The sequence below is a fragment of the Bos javanicus genome, chromosome 2, assembly GCF_032452875.1.
Source record: "Bos javanicus breed banteng chromosome 2, ARS-OSU_banteng_1.0, whole genome shotgun sequence".
NCBI classification, from domain to species: Eukaryota; Metazoa; Chordata; class Mammalia; order Artiodactyla; family Bovidae; genus Bos; species Bos javanicus.
The window spans coordinates 43468957-43488495 of record NC_083869.1 but is presented as its reverse complement, the minus strand read 5'-3'; the positions used below and the strand labels follow the sequence as shown (position 1 = coordinate 43488495).

General features: G+C 41.6%; 1 protein-coding gene across 1 annotated transcript; it reads right to left on the bottom strand.

Moving 5' to 3' along the window:
- Window positions 1-344: 344 nt before the first annotated feature.
- On the bottom strand, window positions 345-1064 carry LOC133259830 (large ribosomal subunit protein eL13-like). Its single transcript, XM_061437810.1, has one exon. It carries the CDS (start codon window positions 1000-1002, stop codon window positions 370-372), a length of 633 nt encoding a protein of 210 aa, XP_061293794.1. The 5' UTR covers window positions 1003-1064; the 3' UTR covers window positions 345-369.
- Between the last annotated feature and the right edge of the window lie 18475 nt (window positions 1065-19539).

The following is a 19539-nucleotide window of genomic DNA, read 5'->3' as shown; positions in this document are numbered from 1 at the left end:
CTGATGTTGATACCATAAAGCTAGAGGGGTATAGGAGTGCTAAAGGCATACTCCTTCCTGACTATTTTTTTTTTTTTTTTTTAAGATGTGAAAATAGTATTTTAATAGTCAGTAACAGGAACACACAGCACCCCCTGGGCTGGAGGGTCCAGACAAGAACACTTACTAAGCACAAGCCTCCCCCGTACCAAAGCTGCTTCCCCCACAGCTCTGTTGCAACAAAGGTCAGACACACCCCAGGTACCCCTCGAAGAGGTCCCCACCCCCCTACCTACTCCCCCCCCCCCCCCCCCGCCCCCAGGCCCTGGCTCCTTACACAACGAAGGTCACATGGACACTGCAAGTTTATCACAAGTTGCCAACAGCACTTTATTTTTTCTTTTCAACATCCTGTTCTGCAGCTTCCTTGGCCCTTTTTGCCCGGATGCCAAAGAGCCGGGTGTTGGCGCGGGCCATGCGGAGACTGGCAAATGTCTTAAAGTTCTCCTCCTCTGTGATGACTCTGGCTTTCTCCTTCTTATAGACTTTCCGTATGGGCATAACAGGTCCGGTCAGATGAGTGGCCAGTTTGAGCTCTTCAGCAGAGCTGTCTCCCTTCTTGGAGGCCGAGGGCTTCCTGGGGAACAGGGTAAGCTTGGAGCGGTACTCCTTGAGCCGCTGCATGTTGGCCTGCAGGGACTCCGTGCACTTGTTCCACCGCCTCGGGTCCACTGAGATCCCAATGGTCCGGGCCACCTTCTTGTGGATGCCGGCCACCCTAAGCTCCTCCAGGCTGAAGCCCCTGCTGGCACAAACCTTCGTGTGGTACCTGACTATCGGGCATCTCACCACCGGCCGGAGAGGACTGGACGTGGGGCGCGGGGCAATGCGGCGCGCCTTGGCCTGCTGGGTCTTGCGTCTATGGATCTTGCCAGCTGGCTGGTTGAACCACGTGGCCACGCGCCGCTGCCAGTCCTTGTGGAAGTGGGGCTTCAGGATCATGCCATTCCGGCTGGGCGCCATGGCTGCTGCCGAAAGGCCTCCTCCGAGGGCTCACGGCCGGGAAAAGCCTGACTGATTATCTTAAAGGCTTGGTAGGAACAATTCAATGAGTGACTAATGAAACCTTCAGTTCAGCAGTATGCAATAAGAGCTTTTATCTCCTAATTTCACTTCTAGGGCTCTCTCCTAAATAATATAAAACACGGAAAAATCTCTATACATGAAAGATATCCTTCCAAGCAAATAACATGTTATAGTGGGAAATAATGGAAGCAAACTAAAAGACCGGTAACATATGGTACAGAAACATAATGGAATATTATGTAGCATTTAAAAATGGTTATCAAGAGGAGTGACATAAGAAATATTATAATCTTAAATTAAAAAGCAGGATACAAGGGACTTCCCTGGCAGTCCAGTGGTTAAAACTCTGCACTTCCAATTCAGGGGGCACGAGTTCAATCCCTAAAAATGAGGAGGATACAGAAGTGTATAAAGCTAAATTTCAACTATATGAAATACTGCACAGAAAGAAGACATGGAGATTCACTGGAATATTGACAGAGATTTTCTTAGAACAGCTAAATTATAGGTGGTGTTAATTTTCTTTAAGGATTTCTATGTGTTCTTTTTAAAAACATGTAATTTTTGGCTATGCTGAGTGTTGCTGCACAGAGGCTTTCTCTAGTCGCAGTATGTGGGCTTCTCCTTGTGGTGGCTTCTCTTGTTGCAGAGCACAGGCTCTGGGTACGCATGGATGGACCTCAATAGTTGAGGTGCACGGGCTTAGTTGACCTGTGGCATGTGAAATCTTCCTGGACCAGGGATCAAACTGGTGTCCCCTGCATCGCAAGGTAGATTCTTAACCACTGAACTACTAGGAAAGCCCCTCCAACATGTTCCAAATTCCTTATAAGTATGTATCATTTTTCTAATTAGAAAAATATTAGAATTTTAAAACTAGGAATAACCATTAACTACATATAGTTCTTGTGAGGATTACATAAGATCCTGGATATGAAATTCTCTAGCATATATAATACTGAATATTTCCTTTAAAGCACAGCTAAAAGAAGGGGTGGCTTCACCGCCTAGCAATCAGAGTTGCTTCCATTATTGTCAAAAAATAGTAACAAAAAATCCTGCGTGTTGCATAGAATCAAATTCTGTCACTCCACACATTTTCAGAGATATTAATTTGAGAACTGTTTTAATAGTTAAAAGCAGAAAACAACCTAAATGATTACAATGGAGGATTGATTAAGTATATTTTGTTTGGTTTGGTTAATTATATTTATCCCATAAAAATAATGAGGTAGATAATGGAAGCCTTAAAAACCAAGATGTCCATGATATAGTTTTAAATGAAAGCTAAGTTGTAGAACAGAATTACAGTATAATCCTGGCTTCATCAAAGACAAAATGAAACCAGGGAAAAAATCTTACATTTTATAGGTCTGATATAATATTCTTAAGAGACTAAACAGATGATATACCTGTGTACCTGATCTACAAATCAGAAAAATGCCTCTAGCTTATGTGTTCAACTATTAAATTAAGATTTCAACTTTAAAATCAGCATAATCTGGATATTTTAGTGTTGCAAGACATCAGCAAATGACTAAGATTAAGGTATCTGACAAGACTTTGGGTGCAGGTAAAAGATATGTACTTGCGCTACTTTATTATATGGATGCTACAGAATCTCAAACACAGGCTGAAGTACAAATCTGAGTCTTGGCACATTCTCCCTGATAAGAGTGTTTTCATATGCCTGAGATCTTTTGGCCTGCTGTACCAGTTTGATGAGTGAAATTTATCCGAACAACGTGATGATTTATGGTGAATGCCTGTTTTTGTTCTGGGATGGAAGAGGTTGAAATGTGAGTAGCTGAGGTCAGTCACACAAGCACTACATGCATACATGACTGAATCCCAATAAAAGTCTAGCACGCCAAGGCTCAAGTGAGCTTCCCTGGTTGATAGCACTTCACCTGTGTTGTTGGAAGAATTTAGTGTGTCCCTAAATGACTCTGGGTTTCCCTTGTGGCTCAGCTGGTAAAAAAATCCACCTACAGTGCAGGAGACCTGGGTTCGATCCCTGGGTTGGGAAGATCCCCTGGGGAAGGGAACAGCTAACCCATTCCAATACTCTGGCCTGGAGAATTCCATGGACCATATAGTCCATGGGGTCGCAAAGATTCAGACATGACTAAGTAACTTTCACTTCACTATATGACTCCACTGAAAAGGGACACCTGGAAGCAATGCCCGATTTCTCTTGGACTTCACTCCATATACCTTTTCCCTTTATTGATTTCAATCTGCATCCTTTTGCTGTAATACATTGTAACCATGAGTGTAACATCCTTTGAGTTCTGCAAATCCTTCTAGTAAATCACCAAGCCTAAGGATGGTCTTGTGAACCCTGATACAAGAATTAACTAAAAATTTGTCAAAAGATAGCTACTCTCCTCATCCTAAGACCAACATAAGTGTTAAACCATCCTCCCCCAAATAAGGAGGTCTGCTTGACCCATACATCCATACACACAGGTCCTTAATTAGAGGATGCCAGCACTGGAAGTTGATTTAATCTAACCTCATTCTATAACTGAGGAAATTAAGGATGAGAAGAAATTATACTCAGTGACCTCAAAGCATCTGGATGGCTGACAGGTTGAGGCTAGTTGATTCTTTACATTCTCACCACAGGAGCCTAGACTAATTCTCTGGCTTTGTAATTGAGTAAGGACAGTTTAGCTTGCAGCTGTTCTGTGGGAGCTCTGTGCTTCTCTCTCAGGCCACATGGAACCATGGTACTCACTCTTGATCAGCATGGGAACGGAATATGCTACCTAATGGTGTGTAATGGAATGTCTTAAAGTCTAAAACTCTCCTGGGGTATCCTGTACCAGTTTTTCTATCTTGTTTGCTGACAAGATATACACTGATAGTCTTTCCTCTTTATATTTTATATTTATATATAGTCTGCTTTTGGCTCGGTGACCCCTTAGTAAACTTGTGCCTTAGCATATTAATTTCCTAGGGCTTCTACTGGAGAAGGCAATGGCACCCCACTCCAGTATTTTTGCCTAGAAAATCCCATGAATGGAGGAGCCTGGTAGGCTGCAGTCCATGGGGTCGTTAGAGTCGGACACGACTGAACGACTTCACTTTCACTTTTCACTTTCATGCATTGGAGAAGGAAATGGCAACCCACTCCAGTGTTCTTGCCTGGAGAATCCCAGGGACGGGGAAGCCTGGTGGGCTGCCGTCTATGGGGTCGCATGGAGTTGGACATGACTGAAGCGACTTAGCAGCAGCAGCAGCAGCAGCAGGGCTTCTATAACAAATTACCACAAACTTGCTGGCTTAGAGCAACAGAAATTTCTTTACTCACAATTCTGAAGTTCAAAATCAAGGTCCTGGCAGGGCCACACCCTTTCCAAAAGCTCACGGGGAGACTTCTTCCTTTCCTCTTCCAGCTTCTGGTGGTTCCTGGCATTCCTTGACTCGTATATGCATCATCACTCCAGCCTATTTTCCTCTGTCTTTTACTGTCTCTTATAAAGACAATTTAATTGGATTTAGGGCCCACTCTAACCCAGCATGGGCTTCCCAGGTGGCACTAGTGGTAGCACCAATGCAGGAGACATAAGAGACGCAGGTTTGATCCCTGGGTTGGAAGGATCCCCCTGGACGTGGGCATGGCAACCCACTCCAGTATTCTTGCCTGGAGAATCCCATGGATAGAGGAACCTAGCAGGCTACAGTCCATAGGGTTGTAAAGAGTCGAACACAACTAAAGCAACTTAGCATGCATGCTAACCCAGTATGATCATATCTCAATCTTTACCTTTAATTGCATCTGCAAAGACCCTACTTCCAAATAAGGTGACATTCAGAGATTCCAGGTGGGCATGAATTGTTGAGTGGAGGAGGGATGAGGAGGTACTGTTTAACCCACTGTATTCTCTGAGATAAGACACCTCACATACTCTGGTGGCTTGCATTTTGGAAATGAAGACTATCTGTGCGACTGAGAGAGAATCTGAAACTGTGCTTGGATGTTGTGGGTGTTCCTAATGTTTTTCTTTGCTTTCCAGGTCCTGCCTCTGTGTTTGCTTTGCCTGTTCTATTTTGTGAGCATTCCTTGTTAGACTATCCTGTGAATCTTTCAGTGTTCTTAGTATTAATTGTTGCAATTTTATTTTTAATATTTTCAGCACCTTTACTTTGAATCTCCTATTTTGGTAGCAAAAGCATTTGATTGTGGGTTGTAAAATCTATCACTAATCCTGGTCTACTGAATAGGAGTCTTGTGACATTCAGAAAATCATCTGAAATCTCAGATTTCCAAATTAAGAAGTATTTAATGAACCTAGAGGGCATGGAAACCCACTCTCATATTCTTGCCTGGAGAATCCTATGGACAGAGGAGCCTGGCAGGATACAGTCAATGGGGGCGCAAACAGTCAGACATGGCTGAGCAACTTAGCACACAGCACACAGATCCTCTTTGAGGTCTCGTCTTGTGTCAATGTGGGTGGGTCCTCTGAGAAGCAGACGCCAACAAAGTATTAAGGGTGCAAGAAATTTGCTGGAGGAAATGCTTATAAAAGCTGAAGGGGTGAAGGAGCAGGAGGAAGCAAAGACAGTGATAACCATCTGAGTCCTGTGAGAGAAGAAGGGAAAGGAAGGAGGATTAGGCATTAAAAAGCTCAGACTTTACCACAGCTCTGAGAAGGTCTCAGGGAGTCCCAGAACAAATATTTGCCATTAGCAGAGTCCTGTCATGGGCTGGTTTTGGTACCTCTCCTGTGTCATTAGCTACAAGAAGCCTAGGAGGACCATAGTCTCAGAGTGGGGGATCCCCACTGCTGGGGATCCCAACATTAACTAGTGGAAATCAGCAAACTCCAACTCTTCCAAGCAGTTTCTATCTTGAAGGAAGATCTGAATGGCAGACCTCTAGGATGGTCACAATGCCAATATCTTTAAAATAGTGAGCTCATGATCAGTATGGACTGCAGGTTTGTCTGTCTCCCCCATTCATACAGTGATGCCCTAACCACCAATGCAATGATATTAGGAGGTGTAGGTTTAGATAAAGTTTATGATTGGCTTAGAGTGCCTTTTTAAGAAGAGAAAGAGACTAGAGCTTACTCTCACTCTGTGAGAATACAAGAAGGTGGCTGTCTGCAAATAAGGAAGACAGCTCTCCGTAGACACTGAACTTGCCAGGACCCAGGGCTTCCCTGGTGGCTGAGATGGTAAAGAATCAGCCTGCAATGTGGGAGACTCAGGTTAGATCCCTGGGTCAGGAAGATCCCCTTGAGGAGAGCATGGCAACTCACTCCAGTCTTCTTTCCTGGAGAATCCCATGGACAGAGGAGCCTGGCGGGCTACAATCCATTGATTCTCAGAGTCAGACATGACTGATGACTAACACTTTGATTTTTCACTTTCCTAAGGGTGTGGCCTCCATGGTTGGCTTAGAGTGCCTTTTTAAGAAGAAAAAGAGACCGGAACTCACTCACAGTCATGTGAGAACACAAGAAACTCTCCCTAGACACTGAATTTGCCAGTATTCCCTGCTCTTGGACATGTCTCCAGAACTATAAACCTTACATTTCCATTGTTGAAGCCTTCTGGTCAATGGAATCTTATTATAGGAGCCTTGCCAACAAAGGTCCGGCTAGTCAAGGCTATGGTTTTTCCTGTGGTCATGTATGGGTATGAGAGTTGGACTGTGAAGAAGCCTGAGCACCAAAGAATCGATGCTTTTGAACTGTGGTGTTGGAGAAGACTCTTGAGAGTCCCTTGGACTGCAAGGAGATCCAACCAGTCCATTCTGAAGGAGATCAGCCCTGGGATTTCTTTGGAAGGAATGATGCTAAGGCTGAAACTCCAGTACGTTGGCCACCTCATGAGAAGAGTTGACTCATTGGAAAAGACTCTGATGCTGGGAGGGATTGGGGGCAGGAGGAGAAGGGGACAACAGAGGATGAGATGGCTGGATGGCATCACTGACTCGATGGACGTGAGTCTGAGTGAACTCCGGGAGTTGGTGATGGACAGGGAGGCCTGGCGTGCTGTGATTCACGGGGTCGCGAAGAGTCGGACACGACTGAGCGACTGAACTGAACTGAACTCAGATAATAAAGATATCTCGTTTTCATTCTCCAGAGAGAGGGAGAAGGAGAAAAGATTGTCCTCGAGTTCAGTCAGTCTCTCCATCTGAGAGCCGCAGGCCAGGATTGCTGGGAAGCTGTGCTGTGAGTGTGCCTGTGTTGTTTCACCCTGCTCCCCCATGCGGAGCACATTCATTTTTCTTCTTCCTCATGCCTCTGCAGTCCCCTTAGTCTGAAACTCCATGTACCTTCTCCCTTCCTTTTCTTGTACTAGTGATGGAATAGGGAATCCTGTGAGGACTAATGGCACCACTGTGGCTTCTCCTTTTGTAGAAGATTGCCTCTTGACTTTGGCTGCACTTCTGGGGGCTTTTAAAAATGTCCAGGGCTCAGGACATGCCCCACGACAAGTAAATCGACAGAATCCCCGAGGAGTGGAACCAGGCATAAGTGTGTTTTCAGGCTCTTCACTTTGATCCAACAGGCAGGGAAGGTTAGAAGTTCTGCACAGAGGATCCTAGCCCAGGGGAAACACACAGCACTGGCTAAATTAAGAAAAGTACCATGGTAGCAGTATTTCCTTTTTCAAAAAGGTTTTAAAAGAAAGCATGGCTGTCTTTCTTACTTGCTTTTTGAATGAGAAATAAGGACATTCAGTTCAGTTCAGTTCAGTTGCTCAGTTGTGTCCAACTCTTTGTGACCTCATGAATCGCAGCACGCCAGGCCTCCCTGTCCATCACCAACTCCCAGAGTTCACTCAGACTCAGATCCATGGAGACAGTGATGCCATCCAGCCATCTCAACCTCTGTCATCCCCTTCTCCTCCTGCCCCCAATCCCTCCCAGCATCAGAGTCTTTTCCAATGAGTCAACTCTTCCCATGAGGTGGCCAAAGTACTGGAGTTTCAGCTTTAGCATCATTCCTTCCAAAGAAATCCCAGGGCTGATCTCCTTCAGAATGGAGTGGTTGGATCTCCTTGCAGTCCAAGGGACTCTCAAGAGTCTTCTCCAACACCACAGTTCAAAAGCATCAATTCTTTGACGCTCAGGCTTCTTCACAGTCCAACTCTCACATCCATACATGACCACAGGAAAAACCATAGCCTTGACTAGACAGACCTTTGTTGGCAAAGTAATGTCTCTGCTTTTGAATTTGCTGTCTAGGTTGGTCATAACTTTCCTTCCAACGAGTAAGCGTCTTTTAATTTTATTCAAAAAGGGCAATGTATGAAAGTAAAGTTCATACAGACCCTCTTCCACTGTTGGTCGTTTCAGAGTCTGCCATGTGGCATCGTCATAACTCGATCCTTGTTTTTGTACTACATTAATTTAATATTTCCTGCTGTGTTGTGTTTGAGAGGGAGTTATGTTTCAATAATAAAGGGGAAAAAATGTGTGACCCTTTTGAGACAGAGTTAATTTCTCCAAGGCTTTTGTGAAGTTGGAGGTCATAGTCACGGTGGAAGAGCTGAGTTAGAGTAATTTTGCAGCAACACTGGACAGTTTTGGATGGGACTTGTTTGTTCAGTTTTATACTCTCCAGCACAAGATCACTGCTGTCAGAAAACAGACACATATTCATTCCTCTTCCTCTATTTTCTCTGAGTCCATTATGCAGTGGATATTGTGCTTGGAATCAGTGATACAAAGATGAATAAAAGAGGTTGAATCTATCAATATGGAAATGGTTAACCAATTTATGGTATATCCTTACAATAGATACGACTAACTTTCAAAGAGTAATGAGTTAGGTATATACTTATATACCTGGGGAAATTATTCATGATAAGGCTTTTAGATGTTTATAGTTTTTAAATTTATTTTATTTAACAAATGGTATGTGTATATATAAGCATATTAAAATTTTTAAAGAATTCATACAAAAACAGTGATTATCAGTGGAGAGTGTATTGGAGAAAGCTGAAAGAATCTTTCATGCCTTTTTTTTACAACTTAAGAACAGTAGGATTTTAAGTGACTATAGGCATGGGGTTTTATGTTATTCCTGATATTTAAAAAATATCTATAGGGCTTCCTTGGTGGTTCATTGGTTACAAATCTGCCTGCCAATGCAGGGGACACAGGTTTGATCCCTGGTCCGGGAAGATTCCACTTGCCACAGGGCAACTAAGCCTGAGAACTGAAACCTCTGAGCCCGCACGCCTAGAGCCTGTGCCCTACAGCGTGAGAAGCCACTGCAGTGAGAAGCCCATGCACCACAACAAAGAGTAGCCCCTACTCTCTGAAACTAGAGAAAGCCTGGGCACAGCAACGAAGACCCAGCACAGCCATAAATAAAAAGACATCTATAAAAGAAACCTGTTTCTTCAAGGAATTAGAGAAATAATTTCGAGACATTTTAAAAGAATTTTGCCTATAAATCAATGATGTTTTCCTGGCTTCCCAGGAATAAAAGAAGCTGAAAAAAATGGAATTTAATAGCCCTTATCTTTTCCTGGTAGCCCTGCTTTGTTTTGAAACAGTGGCCCTGCACTTTAATAAACTGTTACCTCTTTACAACATTATGAAGCAAACTCACAGAAAAAACAAACAAAAAATTGTCTCAGATCATTTGCTTTAGATTAATCTCAAAGAGAAAGTCTCTTTAAAAGATACTGTAACAGGATTCCAACAGAGAGGCAACATCAGTAGGAGATAGATACATGGATAGGTGTAAAGATACCTATATACTTATTTATAAGCCTATGCTTTACAATAAACCTCTCTCTCTATTATTATATGTATTATATACAAAATATAGCATATTATCATCTAATATTAATGATAGATACATGGACAGGTGTAAAGATACCTATATACTTATAAGCCTATGCTTTACAATAAACCTCTATTATTATATGTATTATATACTAAATATAGCATATTATCATATAATATCAATGATATTGGCTAGTCAGCCACTGGGGAAGCTTACTAGGCAAGTTCAGATGTATAGGCAGGCTATTGGGAAAGGCAGGCTGAAAACTCTTAGACAGAAGCTGAGACTGCAGTCCATAAACGAAATTTCTTCTTCTTCACGAAAGGAGCCTGGTGGGCTACAGTCCATAGGGTTGCAAAGAGTCAGGCAGGACGAAGCACTTAGCACATATGCACACAGGGAAGTTACCAGTGGGGATTAGGCCCACCCAAATTATTGGAGATAATCTCCCTAAAGTCAACTGATTGTTGATATTAATGACATCTACCAAATACCTTTACAGGAATATCTAGATTGGTATTTGATTGAATAACTGGGTACTATAAGCTAGGCAGGCTTTCCCTGATGGCTCAAGCAGTAAAGAATCTGCCTGCACAGGAGACTTGAATTTGATCTCTGGGTTGGGAAGATCCCCTGGAGGAAGGCATGGCAACCCACTCCAGTATTCTTGCTTGGGAAATCTCATGCACAGAGGAGCCTGGCTGGTTACAGTCCATAGGGTCACAAAGCGTTGTACACAACTGAAGCAACTTAGCATGCACACATAGCCTAAACAAGTCGACACAAACTGATATGATCCACCCTTTGTCAACTTGGCACCCATACACTTCTCCTTGCTGTTGCTGCTGCTGCTAAGTCGCTTCAGTCGTGTCCGACTCTGTGCAACCCCATAGACGGCAGCCCACCAGGCTTCCCCGTCCCTGGGATTCTCCAGGTAAGAACACTGGAGTGGGTGGCCATTGCCTTCTCCACACATCTCCTTAAATGACACTTAATCTCCGAAACAATAACAAGGTCATAGCTCTGCTTAATATGATTCACCTAACCTGAATACACGTTAAAATTCACCAACCATTTCCCTAGATAAAAATGCTAACTCTGGGACTTCCTGGTGGTTGGTTAAGAACCCATCTTGCAGGGAACTCGAGTTTGATCCCTGGTAGGAAAACTAAGATCCCACATGCCTGAGGCAACCAAGCCTGCAGGCTGCAACTAGAAAGCCTATATGCCACAACTACTGAGCCCACACGAGGCAAAGAAGATCCTGTGTACCGCAGTTAAGACCCGATGAAGCCAAATAAATGGTTTTTTTTAAAAAAGAATGCAAAATCCTTGAGTAAACTTTACTTTTCTACTTGATATTCTATAACTTAAATATTATGATATAAAGTTAACTAATATTAGCATATTTTATATGAGATAATAGGCAATAAGAGAGGGAATAAAACTATTTACATATAAAAATACTCAACTATTACAGGAATTGTTTCAATAGTGGTAACAGGGTTTTAGCTGATATTTTTAACTATCTTTTTCTATTACCCATTCCATATCCCCCTTTGTCCTCAGCAAGAATTTCAAGTAGTTGTGTTTGGCTGGTTGGCTAACCTAAATGTTTATTTCTGAAGGCTCTGGGCCATTAGAAGTCCTTCCTGAAGTGGGTTGTTGTAATTTTCCATTGGCAGTAATCACAGGACATGATAGTACTAACTGATCCCCTGAGGGATTTTCTGTATTCTAGCCATATTCTTCCTTACCTCTATTTTGTGGTAGCAGCCCAATTTCCCTTTGGTAATCAGGATCGATTGCCCCATTGCCTCAGTGAGTGTAATAACAACCTTCTTTTCCTGTTGATTCAGAAGCATGTGAAGCCTAAGGTGACTGAGTGGCAGTCTTAACTTTTAGTTCAATGAAATCACTGTTGAGTTTCCTGGTAGAAGCATTCCTCTCATTGAGACTAAGATTTTGTGACCAGCAGAGCATATGGTTTTAGGAACAGGAAGCAAAAATTTTGCCAGTGAATCAGTGGGATTGGTAGTAAATGGTGCCACTCCTATCTGTATTCTTTGATTCTTTAACCAATGCATCTTGACTATGAGAGAAATAGCACCTTATACTGGATATTTATTTAGAGCATGTGTAATTCTCTGAAGAGCTTTTGCTCCTGTCCTGCAAGGTACTGCCGCCTAACTGATCCTGTAACTGAGTCTTCTAAAGTTCATTCCATCATTCTATCAAGCCAGCTGCTTCATGATGATGGGGAACATGGTAAGCTCAGTGAATTCCATAATATGATTGTATTATCACACTTCATTTACTGTGAAGTTAGTTATCACTTCTAACTACACTGTGTAGAATACCATGATGATGGATAAGGTATTATATAAATCCAAGGATAATAGTTTTGAAAAAAGCATTGTCTGCAGGGAGGCAAATTTGTAATTACTCTAAGTTTCTATTCCAGTAAGACCAAAATGCTGCCTCTGCAATGAAGGAAGTGGTTCAATGTAATCAATGTGCCACCAGTTAACTGGCTGATCTCCTGAAGAATGGTGCTATAATGAGGAGTGTGTGTTGGTTTCTGCTGCGGGCAGTGTGGGTACTCAGCAGTGGCTGTAGTCAGGTCAGCCTTGGAGACTGAAGGCCACACTACTGAGCCCATCTAAAATCTCCATTCATACCACCCCTCGCCTACTGCATTCATGCGCTTGTTGGGTAATGACAGTATTGACTGGGGAAAGGGGATGACTGGTAGGCAGAGGTGGGCCATCCTATCTACTGGATTATTAAAATGTTCTTCTGGACTCTTCAAATATGGCTGAGAGGTCTTACATGACAAATCCACTCTAACATCTCTATATCCTTAAGCCTTTTAATTCCTTCCTCAAGAGCATACCAAGGCAGGTGTGGCATTCTAACTTAATTTAGCGTAGCACACCTTTTGGTCGGAGTATTAGTCAACCAAACAATCTGCCAGAGCCTTTTTCACCCCTCAAGCTAAATCATAAAGTTCAGAATCTCTTGCTTAGGGAGCCCATATCAATAAATTTGGCCTAACCTAACTTTATATTTCCTACTCCATTCACCCATACCCTTAATACCTACTCCCCAGATTTCTGTCCTTATAAATTGGAAAATTCATGTACTTCTTTTGTTGTGTGGAGAAACAACTCATGATAAACTTACATCTCATTCTTTAGGGCTTGTCAGGACTTCAGACTGCTTTTAGGTCTAGAGGCAGAGGGAGTGGCAGTGGTAAGTCTGGTACAGAATCAGTACTGGCTTGCAAGGCATCTACTTCAGGAGAGGTCTTTATAGGCTCTTCAGACAAAGCAGGGTTGACCTCCACAGGCAAGGGTGGAAGGGTTGCTTCTACTGGCAGAACTGAAAAGCTCTGTGCCCCCAGCTTCATTGGGATCTTCCCAGATATCCTCATTCTAATGATCAGGATCCCATTCCTTAGCAATCGATGCTTTACTTTAACGGAAAACACTGGGTGGGGTTGAGAATTCAGTTTGCATTGTAATTCAGCTACTTTCAGGATGAAACTCTGGTTATTTTCAGAAATCTCAGCTTGGCAACTATAGGAGATAAAACATTTTTTTTTTTTCCTTCAGATCAGACATAGAGATTTTTAGGTCATTTAAGCTGAGCTTGAGCTGGGAATTTGAAGCCCTGAGCTCATCATTTTCTTTGCCCATTTTCTCTAGTGCATTTAGGAGCAATCACTGAATCTTATTAACTCCTTAGTTTGACTAAAATGTTCTAAGGTATCAACTACATAGTCACTTAGAACCTTAACCCACTCTAGTATTCTTGGCTGGAGAATCCCAGGGACGGAGGAGCCTGGTGGGCTGCTGTCTATGGGGTTGCAGAGAGTTGGACACGACTGATGCAACTTAGCAGCAGCAGCAGCAGCAGTCAGTGGTGGTATTTTGCATATCTTTATTGCCACTTCACACTGTGGAGGACAAATGCCCTCTTTACTAATAGATACCCTTTAGTATTTTAAATTTAATCAAATTAGAGGCCCAATGCAAGAAAACTCTGAGCCAATTTAAGAAATGCATTCTTAAGATTCTGTTCCTCTTTAAGAATGATAATTACCAAAATCTGTATCAGAGTTCCACCAGAGAAGCAGGTATTTATTCCCCAGAGCTCATAATTACCTATTTTATTTGCATAGTTTCTATGTACTTATCACTGATTCAAGTTTAGTTTCTTCTCACTATGTATTTGGTTACAGCAGGTAGTCTGTCTTCTTGAAGAGATGTCTCCTGGAGCTCTTGGACTTACCCCAGTCTCTGCTGGGTGTTCTATTTGCCTGGGATTCAGTTGTCATCTTGGAATCTCTCTTCATCAACACTCTGGGGATTCCCTTTGCTTGTCTATTTGGTTGGATATCCTATTTCCTTTTCCATCTTCCCTTTTCTTGTTGTGTCCCCTCACTTTGGTTGAGCACATTTTCCAGTAACTTCTTAAGAAAGGGTGCTTGGGAGGTAATTTATATTTTAAAACACACATGTCTAAAAATGTCTACATCCTACTCTCACACCAATTGATAACCTGACTGAAGACTGAAAACCTTTTATCTCAGAACTGTGAAGGTTTTGTTCCATTATTTTCTGGATTCTAGTGTTGACATGGAAAACTCCAAGCTGCTCTGAGTCCTGAGACTTAGTATTATACCTGGGTCCCACTCTCCATTCCAGAAGCATAAAATATTTTCTTCTCAGGGTTTCCCTGATAGTCCCATGGTTAAGAATCTGCTTTGCAATGCAAGGGACACTGGTTCGATCCGTGGTCTGGGAAGATCCCATGTGTTGTGGAACAACAAAGTCCGTGGCAATAATTACAGAGCCAGCACTCTAGAGCCCACAAGCCACAACTACTGGAGTCTGTTGCCTGAGCCTGTGATCCACCACAGGAGAAGCAACTGCAGTGAGAAACCTTCTTTCCTTTCACTGAGTAAGCTTTCAGTCTCCTGCCCAGTTTGCTGGGAAGTCAGGGAGGAATCTGAGTTCGTGATTGGGGAGGGTTCTTCATAAGTGGAGTTGTAAATAATCTTTTGGTTCTTAGTTTCATTTTCACCCTACCTTCAGAAGTTCCTGGTGTTCCAAATGCCAAGGCTTTTGATGTTCTATTATACGCGCGCGCACACACACACACACACACACATCTGGTTGTCTCTCAGCTTTCTCCTGTTTGCTTAAAGCTCATCTTTCTCCAGTTAGTTACTGCCTGTCTTCCTGTTTCCCAACTTCCATAATTTTATTGTTGTATCTCCCCTTCAGTTCTTATCTGAGTAAATACATTAAAGAAAGAAATATATATTAAAGAAAGAAAGAAAAACCCAATAAAGCAAGCAAATCAAAACACCTCTTTGGGTGCATCATGTGAAGTCATTTCAGTCGTGTCTGACTGTGTGACCCCATGGTCTGCAGCCTGGTGGCTCCTCTAGCCATGGGATTCTCCAGGCAAGAATACTGGAGTGGGTTGCTGTGACCTCCTCCTGGGGATCTTCCCAACCCAGGCATCCAACCCTCATCTCTTACGTCTCCTGCATTGGCAAATGGGTTCTTTACCACTAGTGCCACCTGGAAAGCTCAAATACCTCTTTACTGTCATCTTAATGGGATTTTGGGGGATAACAAAAGTCAATGCATTTGTTTAATCCATCACCTTTACCAAGAACCCATTATATTAATAGAATTTCTAAGGATGAGCTCAGGTTCCTGGGGGTAATCTCTACTTGGTTGTGATTTTGAAGGATTACTTAAATACTATTTAACTTCGTATATTAGCATCTCATTTCATAAGTGAGGTTCACCAAAAGCTTTTTTATTAACCAGGAGTGATTTTGGTATGTGTCATTCTTGTCTCACAAAATTAATTCAGGAACACCTCTGTTTTTTTATTCCATGAATTTGTTTACAGTAGGAATTATTCTTTCTTTGAAGATTTGGTAAAAGTTGATTATAAAATCTTCCAGGTATGGTGCCTATGATTTGGCTTTGCTCTATCACTTTTGCCTAAAATTCTTGATCAATGTGAACTTTGACGTCTGTGGATTAAATAATAACCCAAAGCTATTACTCTAAAGCTTATACTTCATGGTAGACGGCTATATTACTATAAAATCATAATGTACTGAACTCAATCTTAACTGACTCCAGAGTATATTCTAAGAATGTGCATTGAAAATCTACTTAATAGTGCTTGAATTACAAAGAATAGCCCTAAAATAATTAAATTACCTACTTAAAAATTAGTTACCTAGAATTTAACACTTAATTCTTTACAGATAATTTCACATACGTGGGTTTTATCTTCCCAGGTACATTGTAAAAGCTTATATATGTATAATGCTTAACTCTAAGAGCCATGTTTTATACATATTTGTATCCTTCATAATGCTAAGAGCTGTGCTGGATAGACAGCATAACATATAAATACTAATGACTGATTTTAGTATCTCCTCACCATCTACATCTTTATTAATGAATACATGTGGGAAAAATTCAGTTTATTAAGGATTCTAGTTAGTTAAGCTCTAAAAATTAATCAAATTTCTCCAAAAATTTCTACATTAGATATATAATAATTGATTAAATTTCTTTTGAAGTTATTGCCCAGCTTTACATTCTGACTTTTTATCATTTTGACTTAATGACTAGCTTAGACTGCTCATAAAAGTAATGACCCATTCGTTTACTTATCCATCTCAATAACTGATGCAGCTCATTGAATCCAGTGGTTCAGCTGGTGAGATTGATATTGAAAGTAAATGTAGCTGAAATAAGTGTAACAATCATTTAAGAGCCTTGTTTGTCTATTGCAGTGTTGTGACCCCCTCAGAATAAAAAGGTTTCTGGGGAGCCCTCTCACTGTCCAGAGAGATACCTAAACAGGAATGGTCTGAGTACTTTATGCTCATTTCAGCCAGAGTAGTTCTTCTGTTTCATTAACTGAGATTTCCCACTAAGTGTTGTTTGAACAAAAGCCTTTTAGGCTAAAAACGGGTTTTAAAAACTACTGGTCAATTGTGTAAATATGACCAAAGTCTCTATAGTTCTCAATTGCATCATACATGTGCTAAATACTAATTTAGACACCGAAGAGAAGCTCCTGTTCTCAAGACCACTGACAACCAGCTCTCCAGGATGCAATCATTTGTGTCCAATGAGAGAAAATAAAAGGGCAATTTGAAAGGTTCTCTCTTATGCTCTTTTTCCAGCTTATATAGTTTTCTTTTCCATGGTTCTCAAGATAGTCACATAAATAAGAATAATTAATTTTGGAGAGGTTTGCATTCATAAGTTGCAAAATATGGTTAATATTTAGAATTTGGTTAAGAGATCAAAAAATGTCACTCTGTGAAATTGGAGTTGCACTCTGACTCTATCTTGCCCAATTACCCTGAACCTAGCAGCTACTGGGGTCCAGAGGTGCCAACTAGAGGTTGTTACAAGGCCTTCTCCCTTATGGGTCCAATGAGAGCCTTGAGATCAACACAGCATGCTCCATCTTGGGATCCTAGAAAGTGTGGGCTTTAAGGATCTTTGACCTTCCAGGGGAGGATCAGCCAGTTATGGTCCAGGAAATGGAGGAGGAACTGAATAATGGGATCATCCTCTCTACCTTGAGGTAGGAGAGAGACTAGCAGAGAAGTTTCATTCTGATGCCTTGAAAGAGGACTGACAACCTTCTGGGGGCTACAGTGCCAGCCTCCAGGCCCCTCCACCTCTTGTGACCCTCCTCACTTAAGGTGTCAGCCACACTAAAGTCCCCATAGTCTCAATGGGCCAATGAAGAAAAATTGCATCACATCTAAGCAGGCTTAACACTAGAAAGAGGTAAACAAAGGGAACAATATGAATAGGCCTCCAAAGAAATAGAGATGCTGGAGGAGATAGAGAACAACTTGAACAAAGCAATGATTAGAACTCAAGTTTTCAAGTAAAACACAAATTAGATTTCCTAGAAAAAAGCGCCACCCCCCCAAACCTCCATGATTTCCAAATAAAAAAATTCATTATGGGACTTGTAGGAGAAGATGGTTATTTATATAATCAGGAAAGAATGATACATCTATATTTTTCATTTGGAAACATATATACTATATGCCTGGCACAATGCTAAGTGCTGGATATAAATGGCCATAAGGAAATCATGATTTTGTCTTCCTGGAGCCAAAAGACTTGAGAATGACAAAAGGGAAGGCCATTCTGAAAAAGTGACACGATAATGAGTGTGATTAAAATTTTAAATAGTGTAAAGCTCATAGGAACAAGAAAAGGAAAATGGATGAGATAGTTCATCTCTTTGAAGTTATCTGGCTGAGAAGAACTGTAAATATACCACTTATGCTGCCCAATTAAAGAACCAGGGAGTCTTCAAAATTCTACATGGAGAAATAAAGTATAAATGATACAATGAAGGCCACGATACAATTAATGTTAGTATGGACAAGGATATGTCATAATAGGAGTATGATCGATTGCAAATAACATTTTTGAACATACATAGCTTGCCCTGTGCTAAGTGCTACACTTATTGTCTCATTCACTCTCTATAAAGTGCCTTCTATACCTGCCCCACTTGATACATTAAAAACCCAAGGCGCAGGGTTGTTACTCAATTGCCCATTCACAAAACTAGTGAGTAGTTGAATCAGGATTCAAACACAGGTTTTACCTGCCTGTAGTGAATTCTCTTCCACGCCCTGTAGGCAGCTCTTTATCGGAAACTGCCCTCAGCCAAAAGGCCCCTCTCCTTTTCACTTCAGCAGAGCTATAGCTATATAGTAACGCATTTTTAAACCAGGCACCCTCATGCTCTTCTATTCATCTCTGGCCCAAGCACACCTTTCAGATCTTTTAATCACACAATATCTTGCCTAACTTGTTTGTTCTTTTTGTAGATTAAATCAGCAGAAATGAAGAATGAGGAACAAATGATCAGATCTCTTCCCTAGCTTCCCTTCAAGTAATTGCCAGAACAAACTCTGTGACCAAACTGTGTGAACAAGATAACATCTAGAGGAAGATCACAAGGAGTCAACAAGCCTGTACACAAGTCTGCACAGAGAAGGGGATGGTGATGACTCTGACCCCTATTTCAATGATTAACTGAGATTACTTCTCTGTTTCTCTTAAAAAGCTTTCATGACCATATGGAATCTCTGGAGGTGGTTTTGGGGGGAATGTGGATTCCACCATGTCCTCAGATTGCCAACATTCTGATCAAAGGCACCTTTCTCTCCTACCATTTGTGAGTATGTAACTGATTTTGTAAGCGATAAGCAGTGGGAACCAATTCGTTGGGTAACATACCCTATTCTCCTCTAACCTGGAGTCTTGAGAATCAAAGATGTGTCCATTCTGTGTTTCTGCTGTGGTTCTGGGAGAAGGGTGATCTTCTGATGACAAGTCCTATTTCTGAATAAAGAAGTATTCCTTGAGCCTACAAAGCAATTCATTAAGCAAATTGCTGTACTTCCCTGAAAATACTGCTTTTCCTCATTCAGTTCCCTTATCTTTGATACTGGACTCTGAACCAATTCATTAGTTTCCAATCTATAATGTGATTTGCTAAGTGATCTTGAGCCTCACAACAGACTTTTCAGACAGATGTACTTTCCTTTATGAACCCTTAAATTGATCTCCTATGAATTTGGTTAATATGAATGATTTTCTCAGAC

Bases quoted from the DNA above. Each gene is read 5' to 3' on its own strand.
- LOC133259830 (XM_061437810.1), bottom strand. From the start codon at position 1,002: ATGGCGCCCAGCCGGAATGGCATGATCCTGAAGCCCCACTTCCACAAG.